The 25834-nt window shown below is 37.9% G+C and overlaps 1 protein-coding gene and 1 long non-coding RNA gene across 5 annotated transcripts in view; one reads left to right on the top strand and one right to left on the bottom strand.

Moving 5' to 3' along the window:
- Positions 1–25834, bottom strand: part of ELMO1 (engulfment and cell motility 1) — a 303043-nt gene that overhangs the window by 135073 nt on the left and 142136 nt on the right. For all 4 annotated transcript variants that reach the window (XM_053976921.1, XM_053976912.1, XM_053976927.1 and 1 more), the window contains one exon: positions 13165–13273. In XM_053976921.1, coding sequence (XP_053832896.1) covers positions 13165–13273 — 109 coding nt within the window. The remainder of the gene's footprint in view (positions 1–13164; positions 13274–25834) is intronic.
- Positions 11042–11787, top strand: LOC128807007 (uncharacterized). The gene is made up of 2 exons (XR_008437018.1): positions 11042–11194; positions 11416–11787. It is a non-coding gene; the product is annotated as an uncharacterized LOC128807007 (long non-coding RNA).

A 25834-nucleotide genomic window follows, 5' to 3' on the forward strand; every position in this document is an offset into this window, starting at 1 on the left:
CAAGAAAACTAACCAAACAAGCCACCAAACAAAACAAACAACCAAACCAAAGCAACTCCTCTGAAAGCCCAAGAAGGCATGCCTCCTCTCCACCATTTTAGCAGCATTTCTGAAATTCCTATACGGAAAATAGAAAAGTTAACTATCAGCAAATTTCATCTCCCTAGCTGGTAGTAGCTTTCTACAGTTACCCTTAAAGTCCATTTCATTTGATAATAAATTCATCATGATATCAAATTTACATAATGTTTTTCAATTACTTATTAATATGCAAATATTAGGGAAAAACAGAGTGAAAACCCATATGTCCCTAAACCAGGAAGATATGCTATTTAACAATGGGCATGGGGTGAATCAAATGGAACCTCACCATTGCACAAACAAAGCATAGCCAGAACATACAAGAGACTGAGGTCTAGACCATCTGCATTGAAAATCCTGTAGCTGTCCTAGGCATTCATGAAACCAAATATGTATAATTTTGAAATAATGGAAATAATGATTAGAACATATTACAGCTGCATGTCACTATTTAGAAGAGGTAGGAAAAGAAAGGGGTAGATGATGGCTCCACTGTTGGAAGCTGAAGGAAGTGAAAAATTCCAGGACAGGTTTCCAAGCACGTTCCTGTAAAGCTCAAGAATACTTCACAAATAATCCTCAAGACTTTTAATGCCTTTAAATATACAACATGATCAAAATACTCTTGTAGATCAGTGGTCCTCTAGACTATCACGATGACATCCTTATAACAACCCTGATAATGAATTACTGTATGAAAATGCAGTGAACTTTCTGAACTGGAAATAGACTGGACTCTGGAACATTAATTTAGGCAAGGACTAAAAACATCTAAGCCCTTAGCTGCTATCAGGGCCATGGGATCTAACAGCACCTTGCAGCCGGTCATGGTAGGAATTGCTCTAATCTTACCACAAGCCCCTCACATAACATATCTGGGAAAAAGTGATATAAGAAAAGTTGGCAATAAAAGTAAAAAAGAGGGGTTTGCACTGTCCTTACAGTCTGAAAACTTTTTATAATAGACAATTCACTGTTTTTCATGGCAATGGTCAGCTTCCACCATAGCTCCACACACAGTGTCTTTGATACCTGCAAAACTGTTACCTCTGAAATCTCAATGCTTAATGTTTTAAAAAATGGAAGAGAGATTGGACATTTTCCACTTTTACTGATTATGTCCCACCAGAGATTTCTTAAGAATCCAAAAGGAGACATTTCTTGTTTGTGAGTTGAATATTTTTTTTTTCAAGTTAAGAGTCTTATTTTTGTATTGCAAAGCATAAAAATCAAAGCCTAATTTAAAAGTAATTGTATCCTGATTAACTAATAAAACAGACCTAGACAGACATACTCAAAACTATTTTCTGTGGAAAACCATTCACTTCCTCATAATCTCTTTTCATTGGCACTGGCTCTGATGACTTTTTCCTCTGAAAAAATGGTTCTGTTTGTTTTGATAACAGCATCTACCTTAAACAAAACTAGCAATGACAGTCCTGTGTTATGGCTCAGTCAGTTTTTTGCCTATTTAAGACTTAAGGTAACTTTTCCTGATTAGGTATATCTCCTGAAGTTTCTTTGATCTCTCAGGTACTTGCCAGCACTCTAAAAACCTCAAATGATTAACAACTGAGCTATTCACTGAGATACTGCGCAGCCTACCTGGAAAATGAGAATTTCAGTTCTACAGGCTCTGCTGCACCCTGTGACAAAACCATGCTGAATTCTATAGTGTTCCATTTTGTACAGCTAAACAATGTCCTGTTACTGATTGTGATGAACATATTGTATTCTGTGCCAGATACCAAAAACTATGGAGAACTAAACACATGAAGGACAAAATATATTATCAATAACAAGATGAACACAAGTGAAATTTGTGGTTATAAAGCAATTTGCTGTGCTTTCTGTATTGGTAAGTTTGGTGCTTAATTGTCATTCAGAGCTTGGAAAGGCCCAAGGAATTCACTATCAGAGATCTTCTCCCAGACTTTTGCTAGGCAAATATTTGTGCTAAAAAGCTACAAACATAAAAATGAGGCACAGCCAATCAAAGCACAATCAAACAGAACTTAGTATCCACCAGAAGAAAATTTATTGCAAAAAGCTTGAGAGGCAGCGTTACACCAGCAACCTCTTTCCCACTGACATGTACACAAACAAGCAATGATTTTCTGTGTCTCGATAACCTACTTCAGATGAACAAAGAGTCCAACACTTATCAGTCACTTCATACGTGCCTGTAGCTAGCATCATTATGCTATGTTTTTTTAAGTGTCTGTTAGCAAGTGGGTCTTTGATGTGAAAAGACAACAAATCTGGATAGAGCTGATGGATGTTTTAAGTCCTTTATTAAAGGCTTGATAGAATAATTAAACTGATGCTCTGTAGTGGTAATTAGGGGAGAAGATAGAGCTACCAGCCAGTTTGGGGAATTATTAGCAAGCTGTGCACATATAAAACACAAATGCTCAGGAAAAATAAGCACAGTGCTTAGTCCTGAAGAGTGGGAACCTAGAAGTGCTGGAGGCCTTAGGTCTGTTAATGCACAGCATTTGAAACTGCAAGAGAAAGAATAAACTGTGTGTACAGACTTCAGTAACAAATAAAGCATAAGGGAAAAATAGGATATATCTAACTGGGGCCACAGTTTTTTCCTTTATAAAATACTTGGAAAGATCCAGAAGAGAGTGTCAGCACTCTGTGCCACCAGGACATACATAGTACATTAAATGGCGTTCACTGGCAGCCAACAACTCTTCTGTCAGATAGCATTTACATATCTAATAATTCTTTAAAAAAAGCTCAACTTTGATACAATATCCCCAACAGAGGAAATACAAAATCACAGGAGCCTAGATTAGTATGACAACCTGGCTTCAAAGACAAAGACCAAGCATCTGCATGGGTGCCTGCATTCGTGTCTCCCTATTAACGAAATACACACTGTAATGAGATCCTGGAGTAAGCATGTAATTATATTCCTCTAATGACTTAGCAGCACACATAGGCACACAACTAATGTGTACAAAGAATGCAGCTCCAAGTTGTCCAAAAACTGCTGAAATTACAGGAGACTGCTGTTTCTGAGAGGTGTCCTGAGAGCCTATATGGACCTCCTGACACGCTAAGGAAAGGAAATATGAGAGGAACTGTAAGGCCTTGAGAAGAACTAGGGCCATCATGTTTCAAAACTCTCAGGAAATAACAAAATAGGAAGTGCAGTTACATTAGCTGAAAATGTGCCAGTGGTGCCATCACTTACATTTCCAGTGCCCTACAGGAGTGATGTGACTCATATGCAAAGTTTTCAGCAGGTCATGGCTTCATCTCCTGTCTCCACCCCACAACACTACATCACAATTACAGTTGTTATAATGCCATAAGCCAGTTTTTTGGGCTACATGGAATTCCTCTCCAAAAATCAAAAGCACTCTTCCCTCTCCATTTCTTTCAGGTATTAAAGCTTTTTATTTAAAAATTACATGGAAGCTATTTCTCATTTTACGAAAGATAGCCATGACATAACTTCAGCACAAAGAGACCAGAAATGTTATGAAACAAGAAATTCAATTCCTTCCCACATATAAAGAAAAATACAATGAAAATTCATTCATGACATTTAAACATTTATACAAAGTTGCTGCCAGTCAAGGAATATGGAATAGAACTTGTGGAGTAACAAAACAGAGCTGAAAGGGCAGTCTTAAGCATGGATTTTTAAATCCTTCTTCTTGGAACAGAACAAAATGCAACCCCACAGACTCCTGTTTTCATTTGACTTAGCCAACACTATTTAAAGCTGTTGCTGAATGTGAACATCTCTAAGGCCTGTGAGAGGCCTGAGGGTCTGTAGCTTTCTCCTGCCCCAGTTCCAGCCAATCTATGCTTCTTCAAAAAGGGCAAATGAAGTTTAATTGTAAGAAGCTATTTTTCTTAAGCTTTTCATTAGGAAGCATTTCAACAGAAATGAAGGTGACAGATGGTATTTCAACACATACATAACATTAGTAACCCAATGTTAAAAATCTGTGTCACCTTCACAGCATAGCTCTAGTCATTCAGGTTACTCACTATTACTGTTATTTTTACTTGCAAAGAAGAGTTTGACTGTCAGAGTTTTACAACAAAATACATTAAGGGCAGTTTGACAGAATTAAATATTTATAGTGTATGGTAAATAATTTACAGAAAATATATTAAGACCTCAGGCTCTAATTATTTCATTTTCATTGTTTTGATCACCCCTGAGAAAACACTCTTGCAAAGAAAAAAAAACCAAGCACATGCCGTTTTCTAAGATATTAGGAATGATTGATGGTTAAATATAACCTTTCCATTAAAACAATTCTACTACCAGTTTCAAGTGGGTATATGATCAGTAAGTTTAAAGTAGCATTCCACAGTATTGTGTGGTGTCAAAACATAAGCACAATTATATGACAAAACTTAACTAGTCTCTGGTTTAATCTTTGGTTAGTTGTTTTTTTCCCCTGAGAACACGTGCATTCACCTGTTTGGTCCACCAAGCAACAGAACCAAGGTTTTTGTATCAGCCTAAATAAACATTAGCAGTGTGTTTACAGGGCACAACATGTGGCTCCAGAAGCAGCATGTGTTTATCAAAGTAAAGCTTCAGACAGATGTGTCTAAGCTGTACTCAGGGCCTGCCTTACCCCTGGAGAGTACTGCACCAGGGCACCCTGTCCAGGCTTCTCTCTCAGATGCCTGGCAATCTGAATTTGAAATACTTGCAGAACTCTGAAGCTCCCCTTGCAGATTCAGAGTTTAAAAAGGTATCTATTTTTCTTAAAATAAACAAAGTTTAAAAGCCTAAGAGAGTAAAGCATTCTGACTGAGGACCTGACAATACAGTCAACAGCAATCCAGAAGTGGCTCCAGTGCCTTGCAAGCATCCATGAAGCTTCCTGTGCAGGGATAACCATAGACAATCAATGGTGCATTGACTACCTCAAAGGCAAGCTAGTAAAGGACTGTTAAAGGATATTCAGCTGCTCAGTGAAGGGAGTATTCTTTGCAAGGCCTTGTGCATTTCCCAGAATGCTAAACATTTACTGGCCCTTGCAAGTCCAGCCTCGTCTTGGGAACCAAAAAAATCAAGTTTGTTACTACAGGACATGAGAAAACATGATGTGTGCCACTGCTATTGTAAAGGTAAAAAAGGGAAGTTTATTTTCTGACTCTAGCATTCATAGTTTTCCAAAGGTGCCAGTGGATTGGAGGGTGGAAGTGCCACCTCTCCAACGACACTGGACAAACTACTAGTCTATCAAATTCTCCGCCTATATGAAGCAATGTAAAAACAGTAAGTTATTTACAGAAAGTGTGTGAGAAAGTTTGTTACAAGAATGTAAACTCAGAAGGCTTTAGAAAATCTTAAAAAAATCAGGGTGACAGTAGTTAATGCTCATTTCATCAGAGATCCTGCTAATGCAATTGTCCTCAACTCCCAAAATCATTCCACCTTTCTTTGGAACAGGTGCACCTCTTCACTTGCAACATGTCTTTACCTTTGCCAACACAAACATGTCTGGAATACACAAAACAACATTAATATACACTAAAACTTGCCATTTAATAAAAAATTGAATTTTTATATATTGCTCAGTTCTGTGTACAATTCATTAAGCAACTTTACTCTTCAAAAAGGAGCAGCTGCAAAATTTCCAGTCTGATGCACAGCAATGCTGTGAAACCTTAAGGGCTAACTTTAAGATTTGAAGCATAGTTTGCTAAAAAATACAAGAGATTATGGCTACTTTTAGTAAATCTATATTTACAAAATATTACCATAAAAAGAAATTAGGAGGTAAAAAATGGTTTCAAAGATTATTTTTCTCTTAACTTCAACCTGCTCAGAATTGAAATGTCTGCGAACAATGAGTTGCCTTAAAATGTACAGAAATTGCTCCAGAAAAGCAGCAAACATCTCAGCTCTCTGAAGCTCCTTTCCTCTGCATTTCACGTGAATTTTAAACTCCTGAATTTTATTACAAGGTTTTGTCTACTGCTTCCTTCTTCAAGGCACGATTAGAATCACAGAATCATTAAGGCCAGAAACACCTCTCAGGTAATCAAGTCCAACTGCAAATCTAACACTGCTAAGTCCATAATTAAACCATGTCCCAGAGTGCCACACCTACCCATCTTTTAAATACTTCCAGAAATGGTGACTCAGCTGCTTCCTGAACAGCCTGTTCCAAGGTTTGGCATTGCAAGAAAGAAATTTTTATGTTCTTGGGAAACCAAGGAGCGCCAAACAAACAGCTAACAAAGCTTTACAGGCCCAGAAGAGATGCACAGTTTCTGAAATGGGAGATATTTTGGAGATTTTTTTAAAAATATTTTTCCTATTTTACTTTAACATTTCTTGCTTATTGTCACATCTGCCCAGACTTTTAAGTTGCTACATTATGCACTATAGCCTATTTTTAAAATTTCAGAAATCCTAGAATTGAGTTCCAGTAATCACATTGAAACAAATTACAGCTGTTATTCTATCATGGTATCAAATTTGCCCAAGCTACAACTTTCAGTAACTGCAGAAAATCAGCATCATGACTTCTTTTTTCTCCTCTCATCATTTTTCAGCTTTCTGTTCCACTAGTTCCCTAGTTCAGCACCCTTACAGCTAATGCTTACACTTTATTCCCAGTTTGAATTTATGAGATTTTAATTTTCAGGTCTTGAAAATCCTCTTGACATTTCAAATCTTGAAAGATCTTCCTGCTACCCATTTCAATACCAGACAAAGGTGTTCTTCAGTCTTAATCAAACTACCTTTGTTGTATTTTGGATACGTTAATCAGTTTCTTAAAAAAAAAAAAATCCCCACACCCACATCTTTTTCTTGCCCTTAAGTGTTTTTTGAATTGCTGTCCCTGCACAATGCTCTTTAGTATTAATAATAATATTTAAAACTGAGTAAATGCAATTTAAAAGAAGCTAAAGAACCGCGTACCAAAACCTCAATAAGATTAAGCACTTCACACCTACAAAACAAGTTATGATCCCTGCTCCAAAGAAATCAAAGACCAGACATAGGGCAGACAGTAGCAGGTAAAAACACTAGAGGAAAGTGGGCAGGGCAGCATTTCCAGCTAACTGACCCAGCAGGCAATGCTGTATCAGCTTTGAAGCCATCAGTACCAGGTATAAAAAATAACATTCCTAAATCTGTCTCAGGTAAAAGTCAAACATCTTGCTTAGAAGGTATCTGCAGCTCCGTTGCTCATATTCTCACATATTACAGTAGAAATTTTGTAGAGACTTCACACTTTGCTATAACCATGAAGAGACTGAGTCTTTTTAGAGTAAGAAGAGGTTAATTGCATAGAAATTATCATCTCCCTTGAAAAATAAAGCTTAATTTTGTCTCTCCTGTAGGATTGTGCTAGCAAACAGAGAGCTCTGTTCAATCAAATAAGATTCTGCTTTCATACAAAAGAAAAGTACAGTTTAGACTACTCAGCAAGTTATTAGTTTTGCATTAAGAAGGACAAGCATATTTAATATCCATAAAGTCAGGAATGGCTAATTTGCAAGCAATGCTTCCAAAGGAAATATTCCCCCCACCCCCTTCCCTGCTACAAACCAGTTTTCCAATGTTGCTTATCTTATAGCCTTCACAATTTTTGTTGTGAAAAGGAGTTATCTGTTGTGGTGATGGTTTGGGCAAGATGACAAAAAGGTGGATAGGTAGAGAACAAATGCAGCAAAAAGCTACAACAAAGGAGGTTAGAATATCTTTTTAATTCTTTTATGGTATTCATAATGAAAGCTCATGATGAAAGAGAAAATTGCTACCTTTCACTAAATAACTCTTTGACCAGAAAAGTTTTTCAACTTCCTAACAAACATTTGACTCATAAAATTCTTCGCCCTCCAGAAAATGAAATTACAAGAAGAAATGCCAGAACAATGCCTGTAAATGAAAATCTCTTCTTTTATTTATTCTTTCTAGGGCTTTATTCTATTTAAACTTAAGGAGATGGAAGAGGAGCATAAAAAGGCAATTAGCTTTCAAGCAAGGGGAAAATCATTTCAAATATGACATTCAGTCATAAAAATATTGCATTTGCTGTAGCAAAAGGAAAATCAAACCACATGAGCCCTCAGGTCTGGAATGCTGATCCTGAAGTGACCAATGTGCTTCCAGGGAAAAGCCAATAGAAACAAACTACACTGCACACTATGGATTGTGCAAGGCAAAGGAAAAATTGTGCAAAGAGAAAAAGTGCTTCCTGACCCTTGCAGCAATCAGCTTATTCCTCAAAGCATGAGATTTGATTACCTTCATCTCAGTGGGCATAACCATGAATATCACTGTATACCTTCTAATGCTCAGTGCATTCTAGCTGAAAAAGGGACACCAATGTAAGAATTTCTAGAGCATCTTGATTGTGGATCTTGGACCTGGGCAATAACTGCAGCAAGAAATCTATAGCAAAAACATGCACAACTGCATCAAGTGCATGAAAATACAATTGCATTTAGATCTTCTCTTTTGAGGAAAAAAAATCCTGTAAATTAATTTCACTCTAAGAAATCTCATGATAATTAAATTTCTCATGCCAGAAAAGCAAAAAATCTCAAACCCAAAACCTCAGTGAAGATATTTATCTGATAGAAGATTCAGGACAATCCATACATAGATATCTGACATGTGGCATATACCTCTGTGGTCTGTCCTAAAACTTGAGTGTAGATTTTTGCAAAAGCCCCAAAAAACACCATCAATCAAAACAATCAAATAGGAACATTGGCAGTTGAACATATATTCTCCTCAAAAATGTACTGAAAAATAGATGAAATTTGACATGCCTTAACTACAGAAGAACTTCAGGCATGCAGTAATAATGGACATACATAATCATCATAATGTTATGATGATATATGCTAATCAATATTATACTGTTATGAACATCTTTAGACTACTGCTCTGTTGGTAGCACTGTCTTTCCTGGGTGTACACAGTATTAATTTACCATTCCTCTGCCAGGTGCAAGCCTCTTCACCTGCTTCAATACTAAACAATTTCATTAGAACCTGTATGGAAAGAAGGCAACAAGTCCAAGAAGTTTTACTAGCTCTGTGTAAATCAGGTAACATGTTCCACTACCATTTCCCACCAGGAATGAGAGTTTCAAGGGACATTGAGGGTAGAAACAGTGTCACATGCTGAGCAAAGGTGTAGAGAGCTGGACACTGTAGGCTCAGATCAGAGAGCATTGGGGTTACTTATGCAAAATGGTGAGCTTCTCACTCATGACAAGTACTAGGTTTAATGAACTCCTAATCTCCCATTAAATGTACTAACTCCAATTCTGGAAGGTCAAAGGCTTTCTGGATCTCATTTTTAATTTTTACATTTATCTGCAATGTTACTCTCTCCCAGCAAAGCTGGCAGTCTGATCGTGGGTATTCCTTCTCCTCTGAGCATATATGACATGTACTAAAACTTGAATAAGAGGGAAGGTGGAGGTTACCTCAGCTTTCATAGCTACTTAGGAGGAACTATGAATGGCTCACCTTTTCTCCTCTTTTAAACCTGTCAGTGTACTAGGAATAAGGAGTGTCTAAGTACCTAACTATACAGGAAGAGGAAGATTGACCACTGGGTCCCAGCATTCCTGTCTGATATCATCTCCAAGATACAGAGGACAAAAAGAAAATCCTTTTGTTCAACAGGATATACAAAGGAAGCTATTACTGCAGAAATCAGAATTACTACAGTGTTTGCTAAGATGAGTGCCTGGGCAAGTACTCATTGAAGACATTCTGTCCTATGCAAAATTAAAAGATTTATGGTTAAATATCCCACTCTTTCCTGAATCAGAAGTTTTAGTGAAGAGGCTTATATGTTGCATTCTAGCTTCCATGTTACCAAAACACTACACCAACCTTCCTCTTAAGTTTTACCTCCTCTACTCTGCAAGTCCACCTCTGTAAAGCATTTACCATATGCTCAACTCACAGCTTGCACTTGAGCTTTCTCTATTTACACAGGATCTAAACATACACTTAAATGCTTTGCTGAAAAGGAGATGAATTTTCGAGTCATGGACATTTTGGAATCAAAGTCAAAGAATTAAGAAGTCCAGAACCTTGATGTGTGGATATACAAAAAGTAGAATAGCATGCCTTTAACACTGTCTTGTGAGTCCTTTCTGGGATGAATGTGTGCTTGAGAGGACCAAAAAGAAATAGCAAAATGTCTTCTTGTTGCCCAAAGGTATTTAATATGGTGGAGCAAGGGGAATATAATCAGCATTAAAGTGCTCTTCATAAATAATGGACAATCTAGCAGCTTTTATCTACTCTGCACTTTAAAATAAAGTTTCTACTCCTGAATATTTCATGAGCAAAAGGTCATTTATTGTGGCTTTGAAATGATACAATTCAGAAACTGTTAGGAAAAAAAGTTCTCCATTGCAATGCAACAATGGTGAGTTTTGAGTATCCGGAGAAACATGGGCCACCTTAAATACTTATTTTGAAACCTACCACATACAAACTAATGGGGACATCTTTGCCCTGAACTATAACTACTGGTTTTTAAGATGTCCAAGCCTATTCAGCAATCCAGTATTTAATCTCAAGTGAAGCATAAACCTTAATGTACATTCTCCTGAGCTGTCAGTTTTAGTTTGCATTTCTTATCAAAATATACTGCTGATCACAGGTCATTTAAATGTGCATCCACGACAGCCATTTTCAGGAAATCTATTTTCTGCACATTATTTTAAAGGTGTATTTTATTACAGCCTTTTCAAATGACAATTAGAGTTACACATTAAAAAAAACATTAAGGAAGCACACTGGTGAACAGGTGAATTGTCAAGATGAGTTAGAAGTAACCTTAGCTCTGTCCTCTGTGAATATAAGGCCACAACACAGACCTATTACTGCATCCAGAGACAGATGTTCTGTGGGTGTAGATCAGCATGACTTCACAGAAGTCAGTCATGTTACATCTGGTTTCTATCAACAGAAGCACCAGTACGCTTCTCCTTAGTACCATCACATTTACAACATCCCACACCTATAAATGACCACTACAAGAGCCTGCTGCATATCAGCACACCAAGCATGCCAGAGACTTGCAGCCTCAGCAACACCAAAACAAGTGGCTTCAGAACATTAGCAGGTAACATCCCTTAGCCAGAGCTATCCTCAAGGAACTTTTCAGTTTTCTTTTTAACCCCAAAACCCACAAACACCCCTCCGCCAAAACAACAAAACCAAACAACCAACTCACAAACAAAACAAAAACCAGATTTTAAAATATGACAATTCATTTTGTTTTTAAAACTAAAGTATTTTCTACATATGGTAACTGAGCCCCAAATCCTCTTATTTTATTCACAGTCGCCACTTAAAAAAAAAAAGATAAGGAAAAAATTAAAACATGAAAGGATCTATTTGCAGAAGTTAGAAGCAATCAGGACAAACAGTATCATACATAGCAAATCATCAACATACAGCTCCTTGCATATACAGATGACAGACCTGTCTGTGGCAAAAAAAAAGTTTATTTATCAAATGAATTATCACACTGCAAGGAGGAAATGTGAGACACCTGGCTAACCTCAAGATCAATCATCGTTTTTAGCAACAAATTCCAGTGCAATCCCATGGAGTGATGGGTCATGCATTAAAGCACCATGTACAAAGCTGTCCTTTTGATTTTAGATATTCCTCTGCGCATTTGTAAAAATAAAGTTGATCTTTAGCACTTATTTCAAGTAGGCTTACAGTTTTATTGAGATCATATGTCCCTCCTACATTTACCAGCAGAAAAAATCAGACAGATCTGTCATGCGTGATTTGGCATTAGACACCTCAACTGCAGCAGTAAGGTTAATTTAAAGAGTCGTGTCTGCTACAGTCTGAACCTTATACAACACACTATCATTGCCAAACATCTAAAATAGTTGCTAAACTCTTTATTTGTAGACATAGTGAATGTGGTCCTTTAATATATCTGGTTTACTTAGGATGGTATTCAAAAGCCAATATTGTCTCATTTGTCTGGGTCTGTCAAGCACAAATATCAATGTGGAAGCTGCAAGAAATGCACAGGTTGAGAATGTCTGAGGCAGGTTTTTTTGGGTGTTTTTTTGGTTTTTTTTTTTTGGTCAATAAATTTTCTCAAGACATTATATTTAAAAGCTTCAAGTATATCAACAGCAAAATCATACTTTTAAAACACCTTTTGATGCCTGTTGCAGGGCTAGTAGGAACAACGATACCTACAGGCTCTCTTTCTGCCTTTTACATTGCTCTTCTCTCATTACATTTCATGGGCTTGGGTGTAAAGATAAAAGAAAAATATCTTTAGTAGGGAAAAAAATTCAAAGGGAGGATGTCTCTGAGGGAAGCAAAGTATCTCAGTTGTGCCCCCTGCTTCTGCAAGGAGAAAATGAAACCTGTTGGTAGAGCTTGCCAAAACAGACTGCAGCTGGATCCAAAATATTATTGATGGGTAACTGAAATTTATACATATCGATAAACACAAACATTCCAGGCTAATGAAGATACAGGCATGCTCTTCCGTTTGATATTATCTAACAATTTGTCAAGGGACTGTAATTGAAGCCAAAGACAGCTTGTTTACTCTCTATTAAAATACAGTATTTCATATCACACTTTCAGAGTAAATTATACGTCTATCATCTGATATTTAGATAGAGCTTCAGATATCTAATAGAAAATGGGATGTATCAGTTTAGATTAGCAATCCCACAAAGAATGATCGTGATACCTATATAAAACCAACCTATGGACAAGGTTATGGAATGTAGCAACCACAAAGTCTCCTCCACCAAATTACCTGATGGGAAATGAACTGAATTTCCTCTAGAAATTATGCAACTGTCCTGCTTCTTATAGAAGAGAGACAAAGAATAGATCCCCATTTCCCCTATTCCACCCTCATCTCTGTGATGCCATGAACTAGTAAGAGAGAGAGAAAACAGACGTAGTCATTCCAAGTGCCACTGTTCTATGTGTAACTATATGAAGAAATGCTTCTTGGAAGAAAATTCTTGCATTGCAAAAACTCAGGTATCACTGAACTCACTCCACAGTTTGTAGAGATCAAACAGATCAACTTACGTAGCTCTCCTACTTTCAGAATTTCACACAGCATCTTTGTCAGCTCGATGCTGCTTCGACCAAATGGGCACTCATGCTTGTCTTCTCGACTGCTGTTCTCCAGGACAATCTGAAGGTGGAATCAAAATGGAAAATAATCAGTTTGAAGAACCCATGAGTTGCGACACTGTTCTCCACATCCAACATTTACAAGACATACCAGACTTAGTCTAGGAAACTATATGGGGAATTCAGGAAAATGTATTTTCATAAATCTTAGTCTTCCCTGCAGCTAAATTACCTATGTCATTTATGTCATGGCTTCAAGCTGAAAGAGAATAGGTTTAGATGAGATATTAGGAAGAAATTCTTTACTGTGAGGGTGGTGAAGCACTGGAACATGTTTCTTAGAAAAGCTGTGGATGCCCCATCCCTAAAAGTGTTGAAGGCCAGGCAGGATGGGGCTTTGTGTAACCTGGTAAAGTGGAAGATTTCCCTGCCCTGAGGTTGGAAGTAGATGATTTCTGAGGTCCCTTCCAAACCATTCTCTGATTCTATGTCTGAGGCAGTAAGCAACATATAAACAGTGCTGCTCCATGATCAACTGGGAAGTTTTGCCATTGCTATGCAATGTTGCTGTTCTGCAGCACCCTGAATTGAAGAAACTGAAGTAGAAGACAAATAAAAAGAAATAGTTTCATTTTAAATGTGCTGGTTAAAGGAAGTTAGGTAAATTATTGGTAGGCATGAACACACCTAGAAGGATCTATAAAGCCAAATTGGGACAGAATTTTCATCATTGGATTCAGTCTTCAAAGTAGGCTCAAGTGATAAAATCAAACAGCGCACAAAGGAAGAAAATGTCTGCATTCTCTCTATTATGAAAAGAATTTTTGCTTATGTGCAAAATATTTCAGGGAACTATCACTCTTGTATAAAGCCCATGAATGCTACAAAAATGACTGAAGGAGAGCCTTTGCATTCTCTATTGAGTGACACTTTAAAATAAATGGGAGAAAATAACTCCTTCCACATTTTAATACCCATTAAGTTCTGCCATATCTGATACAGTGGAGATAAAGTTTTCCTTGGCACTACAACTAAATAAGAAATGAAAAGTTATAAAAATACTATAGATTTCACTGAAGCAGTGAGCCTGAAAAAAGAGCAAAATAGGGTCTGGAAAAAAAATGAAATTGTCAAAACAAATTTGAAGTAAGAATTGGTTTTGCAGAACAAATTGTGCCACTTTACAAAAAGAAACACCTCATCCTAAACAGCTGCTGCATAGCCTAGAGATGAGGGACAGAAGAAGAAAATGAATTTCAAAGGTAAGATATTTTGCCAAGCAGCAGAGAATCCCAGACAATCTCTAAATTTTTCTCACAGGCAGGTGTTTAGACATTCTCTCTGCTTTGCATTACTCCTGTATTGTTAGCTCTCATCTCCATCATGTTTTTTGTTTGTTTGGCTTTTTTTGTTGTTTGTGAACTTGTTTGTGGTTTTTTTACTTGTTTGTTTTAAATGTTTCCATTTTTACAAGCAAAGAAAACTTTGCAAAGGGCTTCAAGGCTGGAATTTCACCCAAAACCAGGAGGAAAGGTGGAGGGGAGGAGCAGTTCAGTGCTGGATGACACTAAAAACTTTCCCTCACTCCCCAGATCTTGATTTTCACTGTTTATGTCTAGAAGGAGACCTGCTTCTAGACCTTCTTTCCTGTGAAGGCAGTTACACGTGGGAAAAGAGTGAAAACTCTAAAGCAAGTAGGAAAGTTATGTGCTTCACACAGCATGCTGAAATCTCTTCAAAAAGCATCTATTTTAGCCCTACAGTACACAAAGGGCAGCCTCTAGCTGCTCCCAACCCGTCACCCAGGGATGTAAAAGGATGGATGCTCTTCTCTGTGTTACAAGAAAGCGTGATCTCTCGGTTTTGTTTTCCAGTGCTGATGATGTTTCCTTTCATTGCTTACACTTCCCACAGAAGCTTAAAAAGTCATTAGGAATATGATATATACTTTATCACCACAAATTTTTACTGGCCTTTTCCAATAGTACTGTGTCATGTATCAGAGTCTGCCAAGAGGACTTTTCCTTTTAGAAGTTTTGGTTTAAATGGCATGTAATTATTCCATGTTGTCTCTGGGTAACAGAAAATCAGAGAAACACCCCTGCTATTTTTGTTTTACATTGCTGCAGCTGCTGTTCAAGAAACATGTGAATATGACTTTATATTCTGGATGAGTCATGTTGCTTCATTCTCTCTCATGGAGGATAGTGCTACAGTTCTACACCTAAAAGCAGAAGCAATGATAGAGTAGCACCAGCACAGTGGAAAGCTGTGCGTCTCAATATCTCCCTAAGATCACTTCTCTCGTTCTTTTTATTACCCTATTTTATCTCTCACATAATAAAACATAAAATCTGCATACTGGAGCAGGGGGTTGCTTCGACACAGATTTAGATACAGCAGAGAAACACTGGTAATAAAATCAATGGAGAGGCAAATTGAAAGGGCAAGGGGGAGGGAGAGGGAAGCATGGGGATGTATTTCTGCTCGCTGCTGGCAAATGTACTTTGTTGAGTCTCACATTAACCCGACATATTAACATTTCATGAGCACATAAATATTTAATGGTGACACCATATATGCATATAATGTAAGACAGAATTACAGCAATCAATAAGAATGCCAGAGAAATAGTTAAGGCACTGTGTATTGCTATACAGCAAATTAAATGGCAATTTGAGTAATCAATATGTAAAGCAGCCTTAAAATGATCCTCAGACACACTCTTTACAAGCACCAGTTTTTTTAGCATTTGCTGTACAAAATAAAGTAGTGCTGCCATGTCACATTTCTTTAAGAAAGTAAGATGGACGGCCCTTTACTGCATCTAAATATCTGTAGGCAAATTTGACAGATATGGATCTTCTGCAAGAAACAGCAACAGTAAAAAGGGAAAGAAAAAAAAATAGGTTCTTATAAATATCCAAAGAGAAATCATTCCTAGTCTTGGCAACAGATTTACAACATTCATTATTATATTTGTAATACTCTTTTCACGACTTCACGACTCATATCCTGTTCCAAAGTAAAATGCTATAAATAGAGCTGATAAGGACATGGTTTTAACGTTATTTCCTTTATCACTCTGGTTACAGAGAAGAAATAAGCAGGGAATGGACACATTCACTTCATAAACTGGTGAAAACAATACCAGGGAAAGAAATATAACACACTGCCCAAGACAGAAAACACTTTTATCTATCTATAGAGCCTACTCCTGGCTCGAGTCACGTTTTTATCACAACAGTTATTTTACCACTGGAAGGAAAGTAGTGAGGAAGTTGCAAGCCCACATAACCTTCCTTTAAACAGAGGTCTATCATTAATGCTCATTAAGTGCTCCACCCTGTTATCTTCCTCCTCCTCCCCATCAAAAATCCACAGTGACTTGCAGATCCACCAGACACTCACAACCAGCAGCTACAGTGGTTAAATTTTTCTTGGGGAAAACAAATATTCAAAAGCAGAGACCATGGACATTGCAGTAGAATTCCTAGCACCACAGAATCACAGAATCATTTAGGTTGGAAAAGATATTTAAGATCATCCAGTCCAACCATTAACCCAACATTGTTGAGTCCACCACAAACTAAGCCATGTCTCCAAGTGCCTGCACCTACATGTCCTTTAAATACCACCAGGGCTGGTGACTCAAGCACTCCCCACTGCCCAGAGCAGGCTGTTCCAGTCCTTGACAGCCTTTCCCATGATGAAATTTTTCCTAGTATCCAACCTAGACCTTCCCTAGCACAACTTGAGGCCATTTCCTCTTGTCCAGTTGTTTCTACCTTGGGAGATAACAACTCCTACCTTGCTACAGCCTCCTTTCAGGGAGTTATAGAGAGTGATAATGTCTCCCCTGAGCCTCCTTTACTCCAGGTTAAACACCCCCAGATGCCTGAGCTGCTCCTCATAGAACTTGTGCTCCAGACCCTTCCCCGACTCCGTTGCCCTCTCTTGACAAACTCCAGCATCTCACAGCTTCTTGCAGTGAAGGGCTCAAAACTGAACACAGGATTCAAGGTGTGGCCTCACCAGTGCTGAGTGCAGGGGGACAATCACTGTCCTGGCCACAGTATCGCTGATCCAAGCCAGGATTTTATTGGCCTTTTTGGCCACATGGGCACACTGCTGGCTCATATCCCACTTCAGTACTATCTTGACACTGGTTTACTTAGCTGCCCTTTATTCTGATACTACAAATCTATTTCTGCTAGTTTTTCCTGTCTTCAGTCCTTGTGAAGTTACAGAATTGGGTAGGTCAAAAATGGAAATGTAGCTTATAATACACTAGGGGTTACACAGTTAAAAACCAAAATGAGCTCACAGTACAGGAGTATTAAATTCTGCAGATCCTCTTCTCTTGCTCTTGTGTTTTTGATCAATACTGCCCATTACCATGAGACAGAAAAAAAATCCACCATAATGTGTGGTATTCAACAACAATGTATATTTTTTTCTTTAGGGAAAAGCAAAAAAGTCCAGAAAAAAATCTCAATAGAAAAACAAAAAATTACCAAGACAGGGCATGTTCTTTGTAAAAATAAGCAAGAACAAAACAATAGCAGTTCAGAAAATGGAAGGAATAAAAGATGAAATGAGTGAGAGAAGCATAGAATCAGAAGGAAATTAATGAGATTAATTGACTAGAAGAGGTTTTAAAATGTTTTTTAAAAATGTAAGGAGGTGAAATTTTTAGGAAATCAGTGTTATCCATTTTCTCAACAGTTCTACAGATGCAAGTAAGTCCATAGCCTGTTAAGGCATGAGAATTTGACAATATCTGTAGTAGAATACAGTTCTGTACAGTTATATTTTAAATTATCTACTATATATGTCCATCTATCTATGGAACTAAATCCAGCTGGTGTCCAGTCACAAGTGGTGTACCCCAGGGATCAGTATTGAGCCTAGTCCTGTTTAACATCTCTGCCAATGATTTGCATGAGGGGGCCGAGTGCCCCTTCAGTCAGTTCACAGATGATGCCAAGGTGTATGGCAGTGCTGATCTACTGGAGGGTAAGAAGAAGGATCTTGACAGACCAGATGGATGGGATGAGGAAAACTGAGGTTTAACAAGATACCTACCAGTGGCCTGGCCATAAAAAAAAAATAATTGTTTTTAAATCTAATTTAAAAACCCCCAAATTTATAATAAAGAAAATAAATATATAAAATGTAAATATGCAAAATTAGTAAATAAAGCACTAAATGTTATTTTCTAAAATTTAAAATAAAATAAATTTAAATATCATGCCAAGATCACAGAGAAATAATGCAAATTGCCCAGTACCAAAAAAACTTCTTACAAGACACCAACCTGAAAATCAAAAAGATTTTTTAAATTTATGGCAGTGTGCCTTTATGATTTTCCATTGAATTATTCATTGAGTCTGTCACTACCTCAGGAGCCCAAAATAGAAGGCAGTGGACTAAGTGAAGGATTTTCCACACTTGACTGCCATGGGTTTTAAATCTGCATCAGCTTCAGTAGTGAAGCTTATACCTGTATCTAAGAGTTAATGACTGACAAAAGGCAAAATTTTGAAGACAGGTATCTTCAAAAGCTTCCTCATCAAAATCCAGGAGACTGAAACCACCAGACAGAAACATTTCTCCTTCACAGGGAAGAAATATCGACTTAGCCCGTCCCTTAATCCTTCACATTAAAGACGAAATTGTCTCAAAGCATATTGCCCATGGCAACTGCAGATGTAATTCTCAGATTCCTGAGCCAAAATCAGAGCTTGGCAATGAAACAGAGATTCATTGTGATTAGGAAATAAATACAGAACTGGAAGAAAGGCAAGATCCACTGTAGCTGCATTAATGCTTCTAATAAGTCCCAGAGCAGTCAATTCAACTAATATTAAAAAGGAGCATTTCTACAGACCAATTTTGTAAAATGATCCTGTCTTAATAGAGAACAAGCTTTTTAGCAGTCTGCTGCAGGTTAATATCAAGAGGTTCAGAGAGCTATTTAGTAGAGATCATAAAAACCTCCTTAGACCCAAAATGAAAGGTCAAGCAGCATTTAAATATCCAGAAATTGCAGGGATTCTCTTCTTTTTCTTGACACTTTTTTTTTTCCTCCTTTAAGCCTCCTTATCACATATGGTAGGCTTCACCATTCCCTCTTCATTTAGGTGCTTTAGGTAAGTCTAAGAAGCAAATCTTTAAGATATGCTTACTGAGAAGGGCAAGAGACTACTCCAGACAGACTCAGTTCCCATTCATCCTCATCACCAACTTTGCTTTCTTCCTAAGGCAGCTTGTCATTTGCTTCAGCATCAGCCTTCTTCCAACATCCTTCACTCTGCCCTGTCCCCTCTGACGCCATATTTTTAATTCCCAATGCTTCCTCTCTCCCTTATCTCACTCTTCCTTGACATTCTTGACTCATTATAGAAATTTCTCATGGTAAAGCTAAAATAAAGCAACAGTTATTTCTGTCTGCCTCTGGAAGACACTAGAATTGCAATTTAAATGAAGATCTGGAAGAAAAGTTGAGACCTTCTACAGATATTGAAAAATAAGAAAGGAGCCACTTATATGAGATGGCTTAACAGTTCCAAAAGTTGGGTTTTTTCTTGAAAATTATGATGAAGTTATACTTTTCAAACAAATGTAGTGCCAAACTATCTCAAGCTAAATATGCATAGTTCTGCAGGTGCTCACCTAGCAATAAATTTTCATTTTCACACAAACACCTTAGCATGAAGCATGACTTCAATTTTTATTTTCCATCTAAAGATAAATATGCAGTGGTTTGTCTTGTATCTTCCTCCTTTCTTTGCAGAAAAACTTCCTTCTCTCTATGAAGAACCAACCGAATAATCATAAAGCCTGGTGGTAAGGCCCAAGACAAGAAGGCTCCATTGCCCTGTCATCTTCAGAAGCAGCACCAGAATGTCTTCATTTTGTAAGTCACAGGTACATGAGAGGGCGTTGAACTGGTCCAGTTTGGAAACTACCAGTCAGGTATTCCTCTCCCTCCGTGCCCCTCATGAATGTAAGAAGGCAATGCTTTTCCTTAAGTTCTCTCCTGGCTCACCAGTGGCAGAGGTGGAAGGCAGAAACCTGCAGTATATGCAGAATATAGCAAGCTTTTGAATTTTTTTTCTTTTATAATGTAAAACAGGCCCTATGGGTGCCCTAATGTTATTGTGGTATGGCTATAGGAGAAAAACATCAACCTTTATAACACATCAATGGCCCTGGCAGCCAGAGTCACATCACAAATGCTCTGGACACGGGGTAAATGGGAAAACCTGTGACAACCAAGAGTTAGTTTTCTCTCCTCATGCATATGCATCTCAGCTTTGCAGGTGGAGGGACTGTGGCTCCACAAAAATTAGCCCAATCTTTGTATGCTACTGCTGCAACCTTGGTGTGATTCAAAACCTTTTGAAGACAGTTGCTAGGCTTGCAACAATTTCTGGGCCCTTTGGATCAGGACGTCATTTAGACAACAGCTGCCATAAACCTGGGAAAGTTTAGGAGTGCTGTGAATGGTGGAAAGTGATCTGAATTCACACTGGACTATAAGATGCCCATATGTATCCCACTGCACATTCCACACAGGGCTGTGCAGAGAGTGCCATGACTCCATTACGATTCCCTTCCTCAGCGCTAATTTTGTGTTTATGCGGCAATCAGCCACTCCAGGATTTTGCATCTTTAACTGCAGAGGGACCCATCTCAATCTGTCTCAGCGATGGAGGCCCTCAGGGTTGTCATGTAAAGGAGAAACATTGTGGGATATTTGGGAAGAAACAAAACACAGGCAGAAAGACACTTAAATATGGGAGTGCAATGGAAAGCTTGGCAGAGAGGACAAGAACACATGAATAATCTGGGAACCCAGCTTAGGCAATTAGGTCTCTTTGCATTCATTCACGAGACTCACCAGGAAGACTCATGGAAAAAACTTCACTTTTCTCTCTACCTTCTACAGAAAAAAAAAAAAAAAGTTACATCTCTTTTCCTACCATTTCTGGGAGGGGAGGAAAGCATGGCAGAAATCAAGCTCAATTTCATTTCAGAAAAATGCTGAAATTATATGTCGGACTCCTCATATCTGATCAGGAGAGAGTGAGTAGGCACGAGGAGACTTTGTGAATTGGCGGAAGGATGTGTAGGCAGCATCCTATACCACAACTGCATGGGTTAGAAAGTATATGGCAGACAGTCTGACTGTGACTCAACCCATTTAAGTTCTGAAAGGTCTCTGCAGGATGCCAGCAATCTTCCTGCCTGCATCACTGGCACTTGCAAACAGCACCTGCTCCTCCTCTCTGACTTCTGAAAGCTTCAAATGCAAAAGAGCTCCCTCCTCAGCCTCCCCAAATGTAGCTGCTGGGGAAGAAGTGTCCCTGCATTACAACTGTGTGAATAACCAAATTACCAGCTCAGCAAATTCAGGGGAAGGGGGATTTTCTAGTACTAACCATAAACCAAGTCAGCTTCTAATTTTCAGGTAATCAAAGTAATTCTTGGTGCAACTGAAGTCCACATGTAAACTTGTTTTAAAAATGCAAGAACAGAAAATCTAAAGCATACCACTAAGTATCTTATACATCACTCACAAAAATTTAGAAGCATTGGATCTATTATAAAATGGTTCCAATTTTCAGCATGGCCTCCCCACCCCAGTGATAATCCTTTATATGGAAAATCTTACATCCAACATCAAACAAATATTTAAGCAAAAATTATAAAATCAGTAGGAAAAGGGATAAACTTTCTCTTCTACAGATGAGACTTGGATTTTCAGGCTAGAGTAAAATAATATTTTGCCTATCGATGAAGAGCCTACTAATCTAATAAAGAGCAAAGAACTGGAGGCAAACTTAGGCAGCCACCTGGACAGAACCCAAAATAGGTGACCAGCCAATGTTCAGACCCAAAGCTGTTAATTTTATTTGCATTTTCTGCCTGAAGCACCAATCCCTTGTGCTTGAACAAAATGACGAGACACAGTATGTGTTTTCTCAAGGCAGAAGCTGACCCCAAAGCAGCAGTGGGTCCTGCTAGAATATAGCTGGTCAGAAACACAGAAGAAAAATATAGACAAGCCACCAATTTGTCAGTCATCAAAACCAAATTCATTAGAATGAGAAAGGTTTTTCTACAGACTCTCTTTACAATGAAAATAAAAAGACACATTGCTACATGTTACTTGTAAGAAAAATTTCAAGATGGCTGTACTGAATAAGGTCTGTCTTCAATGGTAAAATTATAATTTTATTTTTAACATTAGTAGAATGTGAAGCTGAAGTAGTTTTGGAAAGGAATAAATTCAAAGTGGGGGAACACATGACTTGTCTGGTACAAAAGAACAAAAAATTATCTGTCACAAAGCTTTATTCCAATCATTTCCTTCTCTGTTAAATTTAATTATACACTCTAGCTGTCCTATAATTATGGAGCTTGGGAAGCTGACAATTATTTCCTGTGGCAAATTTAAAAATTTCTTGCAGAAATTCAACATTACTTCCATCAATGCATTCCATATACTATGTCATCACCTTTTAAAAGCCAAGCCTCTATAGTCATTGATTATTTAAGTGCAACATGAAAAAACCCCAGTGTATATCAGTCACTGGTAGCACCAGACAATTAACTAAAGAGAAAGAAAAGATAACTCAACAGAAAACTAATTCAATAGGAGACTTTAAAAAAAAAAAAGAAAAAAAAAACAAATGATAGCTAATAACATCACACAGTGAAAGAGAACGTTTGTTTTTTTCCATTCACTAAACAGCCTTTCTACTGGAGGCTCTAGTACTATTATACAGCAAACGAAACCCTGAGGTTCAAAATCTTCTAACTCAAAGTTTGTATAAACATTGTGTTTATCTGAAAGAAGACAGCAAATAAAGAAAACATATTACTACAATTTCATGAAAAAGCATACAATGGGGAAAAGGTGAATGAAAGAAGTGGATTGTGGGGAAGTAGTTAAAAAATTACAAAACAGGGGGGAAAGTGTGGTTATTTTTGTTTCCTCCTTCACTGTGTGACACCCATATTTTCACCCTGAAATGCCTTTTACTTTCAAGACGCAGAGTTGCCCATCTGCTTCAGTGCCTTTACATGCATGTTCTTTAACAAATTACAATTGTATTTACTCTTCCTACTTTAGTGTGCTAAAAGGACATTAGTTTCCTACTGGTCTTTGAAGCCCCACTTCCAGCCCCCAAGAGGGCATCTCCGTTTCAGACAGCCTTCCTACCTAACTAATCTATTTATTATGCAAATTACTTCTAAGCAGAATCTCTTATAAGAAGCAGAACAAGGATTGGAAAGGGAAGAGATTACTTATTGACTGTATTCTCTTCTAACTTCTGCTTATCCACTATTTTCATTAATACAAGAACTAAGGGTCATGGAGCAGGGGCATCCTAAGAGTCACAGGCCAGACTGCAGGGAATTGTGCTGCCCATTAAAATGCAGCACTGCCAATACACTCACTGAAACCATTATGACTTCCTGATAGTGTCTCTGCTTAATATATCACATTCTATCAGGGAAAACTTCAGATATTCCCAGTTCGTTTAAAGCCAGCTCTGATTTTCAACCTCAATTTCTAATTACTGCATAGCAGAGATAGTATCTGGGGCTTAGGAATTAACCCATGGCACAGGAATCAATTGAATTGCAAAGAGACAAGTTGAAAATAATCTCTCCTCCTAGGAACCAAACTGTTTCAGCAATGAAAAGAGAAGAACTCCTGTCAAACAAGTTTTTCAGGACATAAGTGTATAGCTGACTGTATAGCTAACAATTTTCTTGTGGAAACTTTAGCTTGACCACAGGAGGAATTTTATTAGGGTATAGGAGTAGAAATACATCTGAAAAAAATAAGCAAGGTCAACTGGCTGTAAAAGTAGAGCAAATTGGCATTGTGGGAGGTTTGGGAGCTGAAGGCCATGAAGGAAAGGTAATGTTAGATGTGAAATAAGGAACTTGAAAAAGGAACAGGCATGTCAGGGCCCACAGGAAACTACTGTACACCAGCTAGCAAGTCGAGGAGATGAAGAGAGAGAAAGTGTATTTTGCAACCAAAGACTATCAACGCTGTAGGAGTTGCACACCACCATCATCTCAGAGATGTTCCTACTGCACCAGCAATGCTGTATAAACACTAAGTAGAACTCCTCAGAGTGGTGGATAGACTAACATACTCCCAAAGCACATTTACAGTCCCCAAAGCAGCTTTAGGCAAGCAATTGAATCTGAGAGTGCCTCTGCAAGGCACTTCTAGCAGATGTGTACTCTTTCTCAGGAGGGAAATACATGAGGCAGTCAGGCACTCTCCTAACAGGAACTATGCAGGAATAAAAACAGGCAGCTCAAAACAACAAAAATTCTCAGTAATGCAGCAGCAAAAATACTGCATTATAGAAACAGGGCTGAGCCGGCAGCAAAATCCTTTCCAAAAAGTGGCTAATTACATGCTTCACTGAATCCAATTTTTAAGACAGTATTTGTAACATGAACATGAAAAAATAAGAAAAACTTGAGAGATGTCAATGAAAGCCCTATTTCAACAGAATTTTTGTCCTCTTTCAAATGTTTCAGACTTCTTTAAAACATGTCTGACCCATTTGAAAGCACTGGCTACCTCTAATTCTCTAAACAGAATTTTCATAAGTATGAAGTAGGACAGTCCAGATCTTATCAAATTCTAATGAGAAACAGAAAGCAATTCTCTTTTTATAAACAAAAACATTATTCAGCATAGTTTCTCCAGAAAACATGCTCTTTGTTCATTACCTGAGATAGTCCTTGATTTCAGAAATTTATAGGGATTGATAAATACTATTTTATTGCATACTACTACAGTGTCTTTTTAAAGAGTTATTGCTAGATTCAGACAGAGAAGAAAGATCCATTTAAAGAGCAAATCTTGCAATCTCATCATCTGGTATTATGTCCATACAGCAGGCCCTTTTGCAACCCTATTAGAGCTTTGACACCAATTTACTTCAAATAGAAAACAGATGATAACATATGTTAAAAGATCACTCTTGACTTTTAGTGGAAATGATTGGTGCGTCTACTGTTTTCTTGCTATACACAACCTTCTTTAAGCAGGTTTGCATGAGCAATTTTCTTGGGGAATTAAACCACCCCTATGAACTCCAGACACTGACTTTCGTGACTACCCTCCCTTCCTATCTGTGCTTGCTTGGTTTATACTTGGCAAGCACTTGATTTCAATAAAGTTCAGGAAAAGTTGTTCCCTTCAGAGGCAGGTATTATTCAGCTGTATGCCTCTTCTTGTAGGGATGTAACACATAACCTCCCCTAACTACCTTTGAAATAACCTTGAAATAATGTAGGAAGTGGAGTGGGCAGGGGGCAGGAATGGGTTATACAAGTAAGTCATAATGCTTTGTACATATTTTACTCCCAGCATGACCTCTCCTACAGCAGTAGTTTTAGTGGAAGCATCTTAACTCTCAGTACCCTGCCAACTCAGTCACCTCTCAAAGCACTTGATCTTCAAATCCTCCTTTCCACAAAAAAATACTGTCAGTTTTTGGTAGACTTGGAGTAGGTCAGAGATTTCTGCATAATTACTCCTTTCTGAGTTTATGGTCATCCATTATGC

The sequence above is a fragment of the Vidua macroura genome, chromosome 1 (assembly GCF_024509145.1).
Source record: "Vidua macroura isolate BioBank_ID:100142 chromosome 1, ASM2450914v1, whole genome shotgun sequence".
Lineage (NCBI taxonomy): Eukaryota > Metazoa > Chordata > Aves > Passeriformes > Viduidae > Vidua > Vidua macroura.